Here is a 10,861-nt window from a genome sequence, read left to right on the forward strand (position 1 = left end):
TGTATACATTATGTTTATGTTGAAGATAATGAAAGTTAATTAGTTTACAATACTTTTCGTTTTTGCATGATATGTATATTTACTTGTTATAATGGTTCAGGTGTGTTGAGTCTTTAGACTCAGTAGGTGTGATTGATGCAGGTGAGCAGGTTGTTGATGAGGAGGCTGGAGGTGCTGAGGGTCAAGTGGACTAGGACTGGTGGTGCACTTGAAACCCGAGGACCTTGCATTTCTTCTGCATAATATGATTAGGAGTCATGGGTTTTAAACAGTAGTTAAAAATGTTCATGATTTTTATGCTATGATGATTGTAATATTTCTAGATATTTGATGATGTTCATTTTTAAATATTAACTCCTTTGATGAAGTCACATTTTAAGATTTTATTTAACTGCAATTATTTTTTATTTAGTGATTGGATGGATGATAATGCATGATTAACTTATTTATATGTTTATATGTGTGTGTGTATTTTCGATCATAGTTTTTTTAAAAAAAATTGTTTTGTTGTATTTAAGAGGTAAATGGTCCAGTTGGTATCGGAGCCAGGTTTCTTGTAGAGGGTTGTGTCACCGCTAGCTTCAGAAGCTCAATCGTCAAGCCTCAAATCTGTAATTTTACATGTTTTAAATGTTTTGAAAGTTTAATGTGATCACCTGCATGTTTACGTGATATATGTTTTCCAGTACATGTCGATCTACATACATGTTTTGAGGTTAAATGTTTTAAAAGATAGATTGAATTGCATGTTGGTTATGTTTAGAATTTTTACTGTATTCAGATATACCTCCCGGAAGAGCTCATAGCACAGACAGTCAGGATTGTAATCTTAGAGGTGACAGAGGTTTTCCACCACCACCACCAGGAGATCCCGATACTCGAGTTTTGGAGGGGATTGCATGATTGATGGAGCAGGCTCCTAGACCCCAGTTGGACATATATGAGCAATTTAGGAGGCTCAACCTAAAGGAAATTGGTGGCACCACTGAGCCGTTTGTGGGAGAGGGGTGGATTCGAGCACTCGAGTTGCACTTAATGTACATGGACATGAGAGATGTGGACAGGGTAAGATGTGTCACATATATGTTGATAGATTATGCATCTTTATGGTGGGAGGGAGCAGCACATGGGGTGAATCTGGCTACTCTCACCTGGAACCAGTTCAGGGATCTGTTATACAATAATTAGTTTCCTGTATACGTTAGGGGGCTTCTGACTCGAGATTTCATGAGTCTCCGACAGGGGGACTCGTCTGTTGTGGAGTTCATCCAAAGTTTGACAGAGTCTGCCAATTTGTGCCCATTATAGCTTCGGGTGCTAGAGAGAAGCTGAAGCACTTCATGGATGGCCTCAGACGGACAATTCGCTGGGATGTTATGCTGATGAGGCCGGAGAGTTATGATGCTGCCGCTGCTTGTGCCTTTCAGGCAGAGCAGGTTTTGAGAGATATCAATATAGAGATGCAGATAAAGAGGCATCAGGCCCATCCGAGCTCACATCCCAGTAAAAGGCAGTTCACGTGGCCTCCAAGACATCAGGGGACAACAGAAGACCCAAGGACAATTTAAGAAACCGGGACAGTAGAAGCGCCCTCAGAACCAGGTGCACCGAGGTAGGAGGAAAGGCATCCTTGCAATCATTGCAATCGTTTTGATTACTCTAAATGCATGTAGGGGGACGTTTAAGTGCTTCATCTGCAAAGAATAGGGCCACAAAGCTGTAAACTGCCCAAGGAATTAGGGGCCTACTACTGGTAAGGCCTTTGTCATGCATGCAGAGGAGGCAGAAGCAGAGCTAGGCTCGACTTTGATCACCGGAAACCTATTTGCTTAGCATTTCTTTTGAAAATTGCCTTGATTGCATGAAATGTTAAGTTGGTTAGTAGACTTACTTTTGGAACCAAGAACTTAGAATAAAATAGGTTGCATGCTCTAATTAGATATATTTAAGGGTTGAATTGATTAATTTGAGAATTTTGGTTGGTTAAGGTGTGTGTTTTCGAGAATTCTTAAGGATTCAATTGGAGAATTTTCGAGAATTTTGGGTTTATCGATAGAGTTTCTCGAATTTATTAGGCTTGATCAGATTTGATTATATATTTTGTCGCATGAAGGATATTTATTTCAGGTGTAGCCACCCATGCATTGCTACATTCAGGAGCTACACTTTCATTTTTATCCGAGACTTTTATCAAGAGACTAGGAATTGTACCAAAGGCCATGGAAATGGGCTTCAAAGTTTCGATTCCTTTGAGATCAGATGTTTATTTCGAGGATTGTGAAGAATTTGGAGCTTCGATTGCAGAAGAATGTTGTTCAGGCAGATCTGATCTTGCTACCGATGCCTGAATTTGACATTATTCTGGGCATGGACTGACTTTCGTTGAATGGAGCTTCGATAGATTTCCGATAGAAGGCAATATCTGTTCGACCGCCCAGTAGGAAATCTTTAATTTTTGAGGCATCAAGGAACAAGTAGATGCCGCACATCATTTCTTGTATTTGTAAGTGGAAACAGATGAAGAGAGGCGGCCAAGCATTTTTGGTGAGTATTGTATCAGTATCTGAGCCAGTCGGTCTGAGACTGGTGGATGTCGAGATCGCCAGAGATTTTCCTAGCGTCTTTCCTGAGGACATTTTTGTCATTCCACCAGACCGAGAGGTGGACATTTCTATTGAGTTTATGTCAGGTATAGTGCCTATTTCTAAGGCATCGTATCGTCTAGCACCTTCATAGATGAAAGAATTGAAAGATCAGATTCAGGATTTGCCCGAGTTTTTCTCCATGACGCGCGCCTGTAATTTTTGTGAAGAAGAAAGACGGTAGCATGTGACTCTGCATCGATTATAGAAAGTTGAATAGATTCACAGTCAAGAACAAGTATCATCTGCCTAGGATCGAAGACTTATTCGATTAAATTCAGGGAGCATAAGTGTTTTCAAAGATAGATCTTCGATCAAGATATCCCTAGTTGAAGGTGAGAGAGTCTGATGTGCACAAGACGGCTTTCAGGACAGGTTAAGGGAACTACGAGTTCATGGTGATGCCCTTCGGTTTGACTAACGTGCCAGACATTAGCTACCATCCGGGCAAGGCTAATGTGGTAGCCGATACACTGACAAGGAATACGGCAGTGGTTCCACAATTGTATATCCAAAGAACATTGCATGCAGAGATCCAGATATTTGAGCTTGCAGTTTATGCTAGGGGAGGTGCTCCTAATCTTTCTACCCTGACAATATAGTTGACACTGAAAGACAGAATTCGAGCAAGTTAGTCTTCTGATGAGCAATTACAAAAGCGGAGACTGACGGATGAGTCTAAGGGTCTGAGATTGTATTCTGTCAAGGATGGCGTAGTCTAATATCATGACAAACTGTGGGTTCCTAGTGGTGATTCACATAGAGAAGACATTATGATGGAAGCCCACAACACCCCACACTCTATTCACCCAGGGTGTACGAAGATGTAAAATGGTCTGCAAACCTTGTATTGATGGCCGGACATGAAACGAGATATTTTGCGTTTTGTGTCTAAGTGCCTGACATGTCAGCAGGTCAAGGCAGAGCATCTTAGACCTGCAGGAAAGTATAAAATTCTCCCTATTCTAAAGTGAAAGTGGGAGAACATCACGATGGATTTTGTAACAGGGTTACTCAGGACAATTTGGGAATATAATGTCATTTGGGTAATAGTCGATCGGCTCACTAAATCAGCACATTTTCTACCGATCAAGAAGACTCTCACCATGACTCAGTACACAGAGCTGTACATCAAAGAGATAATCAGATTGTACGGGGTTCCAGTGTCCATTGTGTCAGACAGGGACCCGAGGTTTACATATGCATTCTATAAGACTCTGCATCAGGCATTGAGTACCAAGTTGATATTCAGTACGGCTTCCATCCTCAGACCGACGGTCAGTCTGAGAGAGTAATTCAGATAATAGAGGATCTACTCAGAGCTTGCATGATCGACTTCCAGGGTAGCTGGGAGCCGAAGTTACCTCTCGTGGAATTAACATACAACAACAGTTATCAAGAATCTATAGGTATGGCTCCTTACGAGGTACTTTATGGGAGAAAGTGTAGATCACCGATATATTGGGATGAGGTAGGTGAACAAGCAGAGTTGGGTCCAGATATTGTCACAGAGACTGCAAAGCTAGTAGTCAAGATCCGGGATAGGATGAAGATTGCTCAGGGCCGACAGAAGAGTTATGCAGATAGCGGCACAGAGATCTAGAGTTTGTAGTGGGTAACCAAGTCTTTGTGAAAGTTGAACCTACGAAGGGTGTAATGAGATTTGGTAAGAAAGACAAACTCAGTCCTAGATTTACTTGACTATTTGGGATTCTCGAGAGAGTTGGGACACTAGCCTACAGAGTTGCATTACCGTCGAATCTGGCGGCAGTTCAAAATGTATTCCACCTCTCGATGCTGCGGAAGTACATGTCGAATCCTTTGCATGTGCTGAATTATAAGCCTTCGCAAATGACACTGAACCTGTAATTCGAGGAAAGACCTACCCAGATTTTGGACAGACAGGAGAGGAGACTCTGGAACAAGGTGATCCAAATGGTCAAAGTCGAGTGTCTGAATCATTTTGAGGAGGAGGCTACTTGGGAGACCGAGACTAAGATGAGGAGTCGATACCCAGAGCTTTTCGGTAAGTTTTAAATTTCAAGGACAAAATTCAATTGGGGGGGGGGGGGGGGGGGGGGGAGAAATTATAAGGTCTAGAAATTCGGACGTAACCTGACTGCATTCAAATCTAAGGTTTTATTTAAATGTCTGAGTTAGTATTTTCAATGCGTCAATACGATTAGGGCATGATTTTATGCTTTTATTTCATGAGTTACAAGATCTAATTTATTTGGACTTTTTTTGCAGTATTTTCACGCTCGAACGAGGAACAGAGACTAGGGACAGTTAAGGAAAATGTATTATTAAATAATTACCTTCAATCATTTAATATATGGTGTATTTAATATGAATTTTCTAAAATGAGTCTTTTTAAGATATTTTCCCGCATCTAGCCATATTTTAAACCGACAGTTGATTTTTAGCTTAGCGGAGGACTTTTTGAGGGTTAGGGTAATATTTTCGAAGACGCAGCTAAACAAAAAATTTTTCATTGGGCCTAATGTGCTTGTTTGATAGGGATTTTATGCCTAAACCTCTACTTTTTAATATTTTAAACATAGACCCATTATCCTAATTAATTATTGTACCATTTTTCACTCCCAAAACCCTATCCTCACCCCTCCAACTCGGCCGCCCCACTCTCCTCTTCCAGCATCTAGGGTTCATTCAGTTTTGGTAAAGAAAAACGCAGCCAAGGTCTTCCCCTTCCCTCCAGTGTTCGTCCCTCGCTCAGTTTGTTGTCTTTTTGCGTGCAATTCTTCGTCAAGTCATGCCCGATTCCTTTCTTTTCTCATCGATCACGTCATAATATTTATTTTGATTGTATTTGCATGATTTAATATAGATATACTGATATTCTTGGATTATACATGGATTTTACATTAATTTTTTTTGATAAACAGGCATATGCTCACGTTTTTTTGTTTAGGTTCTTGAATCCGATTTGGAGCCAGCGTTGTAGGTAGCCGATCGTTTCCCTTGTTGTGGCTAGGTTTTGGAGAGTTCGTGTGGTTCACGTGTATTAGAGAACATGGGGTGAGGGTCATTGCTAGGGGAGTTTAAGAAGGTTTGGTTGTGATCTAGGATAGGTTGGTTCGAGCCTGATCCGGGCCGAGTGAGCGTAAGATGGCTTGGCTTCTAGGTGAAAATTTATGCTTTTTCTTGCAAATGTGGTGCCACGGCGCTGCAGCGCTTGAGCTTTGGCTCTTGTAGCGCCACAAAACTTATGCATGGCGCTTACAAGCGCCATAGCACTACCTAGCCAGCACCTAGGCGGTAGTCTTGTACTTGAGGGTTAATGATTTTTATGAACATTGTTCGTTTTGGATGTTGATATGTCAATGTGTCCGAGGTTATTGAGGGTTTAATTGGGTCATACGGGTTTGGTTAGGAGTCTCTGAATTATGTTTAAGATTCGAGTTAAAACTGGGACTCCGGTCCAAGTTTTAATTGGAATATAGATGTTAAAGTATGGGCTTGAGTTTAAATCTAAGAAATGATTACAAATATGTTTTTAAGGCGTTCGATAAGTTTGATTGAGAATTGGTCATTTTTGCAACCTAGTTATGTTAGCAGTCCTAGTCGTGCCCTGACAACTGTTTATGCATATTTAAAATGTATATGGTGATATTGAACATGGATTTTTATGTTAATGTTAGAAATACTTTGCATACTGGGTTTTAAGAAAATGTATTTATATGCATGAATTTTACAAGTGATGAATATAATGACATGTTTTTGAAGGAGCTGAGTTGATTGTGACTAATACGAACACGAACACGAACATGTAAGGCCAATGCTAAATGGACGGGTAAAATAGTCGCTGATGCCCCCGCCGCCAGGAACCGCAGTTATATGTAAATGGATCCATCGACCTTGAGCTGATATGAAAGTCACAACTAATTATCTGAATTCAATAAAGGAAAAGGAATACGTATATGATGTTATGACATGACATGATTTGATATGAATATATTTACGTTATGTTTATGTTTTGAATATCATGAAATTTACTTTGTTTACAATACTTTTCACTGTTGCATGATATATATACTTGTTATAACAGTTCAGGTGTGTTGAGTTTTTAACCTCACTAGGTGTAATTGATGTAGGTGAGCAGTTGGTTAATGAGGAGACTGAAGGTGCTGAGGAATGAGTGGACTAGGGCAGGTGGTGCACTGGAAATTCGAGGATCTTTCATTTCTTCTGCATAATATGATTAGGAGTCATGGGTTTTAAACAGTAATTCAAAATATTAATGATTTTTTTGCTTTGACGATTGTCAGATTTCTAGATGTTCGATGGTGTTCACTTTTAAATAGTAACACATTTAATGAAGTCATATTTTAATATTTTATTTAATTGCAGTTATTTTTTATTCAGTTATTGGATGATTTTTAAAATGCATGATTAACTTATTTATATGGTTATGCGCGTGTGTATTTTCAGTTATAGGTTTTTTTAAAAAAAATTGTTTTAGTTGTATTTAAAAGGTAGACTTTTCACAGATTGTCAGTTTGTCTGCTGATATTCAAATTGCAGCTGATGACGTGACTACTGATAAGGAGTCAAACTGGTTGACTGATCAGTTCAGCTGGACTACCTCGGTTCTAACCGATGTATTCTCAGTTTGAACATTTCAATTGAGTTATGTCATTTCAATTCAGTTTTGCGAAGTTATAAGAACTTTAGTGTATTGACTTCAGTTCTAATTCATTTAAGTCTGATAAGTCTTTTTTGATTTCGCGATCAGTTACGAATTCCCAATTGCGTCAATTCATTTAGGTTCTTTAGTTCTTTTACTGATCTGTTTACCAAATTGTGAAAATCATAAATTCCATCATATTAAATGAAATCTGAGTTTAAAAAACGAAGATTGCGGTAAAGATGAGAAAGACATATGTCGTAGATACAAAGATTAAATAGGAAATCCCAATTAATATATTTGTATGCCTAAATTTCTATAGATTATTCTAGATACAAAAATTATGTTTAGAGTTTATGTTTTAAATTTCCAGACATTTTCCTTCGTTACGTCATTACATTATTTACGTTTTTACATAAATTTGTGTATTTTTTCACAGACACGCACGTGACCCTGAAAATTTGTGCAAAGAATACTAGTAAAACTCAAAACAATTTAAGAAATTTTTTCCCGGGGGGTGTTTAGCAAATAACACAACCATTTGGTTCCTCCTCCACACTCCTCACATAATAGGACGGCGGCGGATGCGAATACGGCTGATACTGAGTATGATAATAAGGGTGTTGATGATAATAAGGGTGTTGATGGGCCATCGACATTTGGGCCGCCTCATTTTCATTGGGCCCATCTTTTTTCTTAGGTTCCTCCTTCTTGGCCTGCTCCTTCTTGGGTTCCTCTTTCTTGGGCTCCTCTTTCTTCTTCTCCGGCTCCTTCGCCGGCCCCACGGATACTATCTCCGTGTGGCAGAGCTTCCTCAGCTTCGCAACCACCGCCACCGGATCAATATCTCCGGTGACCGTCAACTTCTTGTCCTTGGAATCCATCGCAATTGATTCGATCCCTATAAAAAAACACAATAAAAAAATTTATTCGTCGTAACAAGAATTTGATGGAATTTCTAAGGGGTTACTTTTCAGTACAGTAACAGTACCTGAGATACCGGAGATGTTCTTCATGGCTTTCTGCTTGGTTTTCTCATCCACGAAGTCCAATTTTAACACTACTTTCTGCAAAATCCAAACAACAGCATATCCCAAAATCAAAACACGATAATAAACAACAAAATTAACCAAGATTAAAATCGAGCAACAAACCCACCTTCATTTTCTACTACTCCAAATGAACCCGATCAGGATTATCAACGAATTTATCGGAAAAGAATGAAGACGAAATGCCTCGAGTAATACGTCAGAATTGAATAAACAAATGTATTTGGAATTGCCAAAGAGATTGGAGTGGAGCTGCTTTATATAGTACAGCTCAAAATCAAACATTGAAGAAAGATACCGAGTCAAGATCGACGGTCAGCAGTCGAAGTTGTTGACTTGATCATCTAGCTGGCGATGGACCAATACGGCGACATATGCGAAGCTTCGTGGAACGGTGGGGATTGTAGTTGAAATTGGACTGGACTCGAGTGCATTCTGCGAAGCAAGCCATGACTGGGTCATGTCCGGTCTCCCGAACCCCACATAAATTCAATGACTACCCAAAAGACTAGAGTTCTGACTAGAGTTTCTATTTGTATCGAATTTGTTGTGCTATTTACATTTTGGAGCTTGGGTTTTGGGCGAAGTTTTTTGTGGAAACATTTTGGGTTTGGGCGAAGTTTTTGGTAAAATTTGGTTTTTGGTAAGAATTTGGGTGAAGTTTTGCATCATAGATTGAGTTTAATGTGGGTAACATAGTATTTTAATATAAATCATGTCAATTGGGTTAGAACGTGGCTCACCTGCTATTTTCTTATTTTCCCAAACCTTAATTTTGAAAACACCACCCAAAACTCGACCCAAGAATTAAAAATTCCATCCAAAATTGGCGAAAAGTAAAAAAACTAGACTCGGATATATGATATAATAATTTTTTACATAATTATTAATAGAATAAGGCACAGTGTAGTAGTAAGATTCTCTTTGGTAGAAAAAATACGTGGGTTCAAATTTAAATTTAAATTAAAGTGAAATATGATTTTCTTTTTTGATTTCATTTTGACAAATATGTGTAAATGTTATATTGTCCTAAATTTACTCTCTTTGACCAAAATCAAAACATAGAACTCCCTTTCACCAAATTACACACCAAACTGATCCTTCTAATTTTATTAACCCGTATGCAAAATATCTTTTTATTCTAAAAAAAATTAATATTATTGTCTCGTTTTTATGCCTCCCGACATAATTTATGGAAACCAATATAATTTTTTAAGAATTTAAAGAATATTTTAATTTCAAAGAAAGTTTGAAAGAACACTCTTGTTTACTTTTGTTTTCTTCCCCCAAAATATGTTGTTACACATTTTATATCTTAAATATAATAATTCATTCTCATCAACTAAATTCACAATGCCTTCCAAATATATATAGTATTATTATATTATATATTTTAATTTATAATATGATTTCATATATATAAGTGTGAGGAAAAATTATTAAAATTATAAGTAACAATCAAACAATATTGATTTAATTTAAATATGCAGCAGAAAATGATTTAAATTTTTAAAAATAGATATTAGGATCTGAAAAAATTTCGGCATGACTTCCTGTAAATATAACATATCAAAAATTTAAAATATATGTAAAAATAAATGACTCAAATACGACCTTGCTTCTAGGAAATTTGAGCTACTTAACCTAACTGCAGGCAATTTAGGGTTTTACAAAAATATGTGTTTAGTTATTTTAAAGCATTAAATGAATTATTATTGCATGGATATGTAGTTTATTGCATGGTTTATTAACTTTTCACGTATTAGGGCATTTAGTGTTTCGCGTTCGAACGAGGAACGGAGACCTGTGATAATTAAAGAAAAATATTTTTATTAAATAAATATTTTTAATTATTTAATATAAGGTGTAATTAAGTGTGATTTTTGAAAATGTGCCTTGGTGGGATATTTTTACCCGTCAGGTCATATTTTAAACCGGTACGCAAAATTTAGCAAGTCAGAGGACTTTTTCAGGGTTCAGGCAATATTTTAAAAAATGTACCTAAACGAAATATTTGTCGGGAGTGTTTTTGGGCTTAATGAGATTATTTAATGCATAATAGGCCAAAAATTCTACTTAACTTCATTATTTTAATTAAGGACCCATTATACACTAATTATTTTATTAAAACCTACATTCAAAAACCTAAACCTGCTCCTCATTATTTCGGCCGCCCTCTTCATCATCCTCCAGCAGCCTTCTTCGAATTCCAGCAGCTTTTCACCTTTGAAAATCCTCTAACATTTGCAAAGAAATCTCTCCCCGTCTCTTCGATGCAAGTTCTACGCGAATATCTATAAGGTTTCGAGCGTATATACGCAAAGGCACGCGCTAAATCTCATTTTTCTCATCATTCACATCATTATATGCTAATTTGTGTGTTTATGCATGAGAAAGTCTTTGATCTATTATGTTTCATCGTTTTTTCATAGTTTTGTAACGAAATATGCATACGCTTGACATGTACGCACGTTTTTCCATGGCTCTCGTGCAAGGGGCTGCTAGAGTTAAGTTTGTAAGGG

General features: G+C 37.7%; 1 protein-coding gene across 1 annotated transcript; it reads right to left on the bottom strand.

Moving 5' to 3' along the window:
• Nucleotides 1-7,769: 7,769 nt before the first annotated feature.
• Nucleotides 7,770-8,767, bottom strand: LOC142524542 (heavy metal-associated isoprenylated plant protein 39-like). Its single transcript, XM_075628575.1, has 3 exons — nt 8,449-8,767; nt 8,282-8,357; nt 7,770-8,191 (listed from the first exon to the last, which is right to left on the bottom strand). The coding sequence occupies exons 1-3, from the start codon at nt 8,452-8,454 to the stop codon at nt 7,812-7,814; spliced, it is 462 nt and encodes a 153-aa protein (XP_075484690.1). The 5' UTR covers nt 8,455-8,767; the 3' UTR covers nt 7,770-7,811.
• Nucleotides 8,768-10,861: the final 2,094 nt, after the last annotated feature.

The sequence above is a fragment of the Primulina tabacum genome, chromosome 14, assembly GCF_025594145.1.
Source record: "Primulina tabacum isolate GXHZ01 chromosome 14, ASM2559414v2, whole genome shotgun sequence".
In the NCBI taxonomy this organism is placed as follows: domain Eukaryota; kingdom Viridiplantae; phylum Streptophyta; class Magnoliopsida; order Lamiales; family Gesneriaceae; genus Primulina; species Primulina tabacum.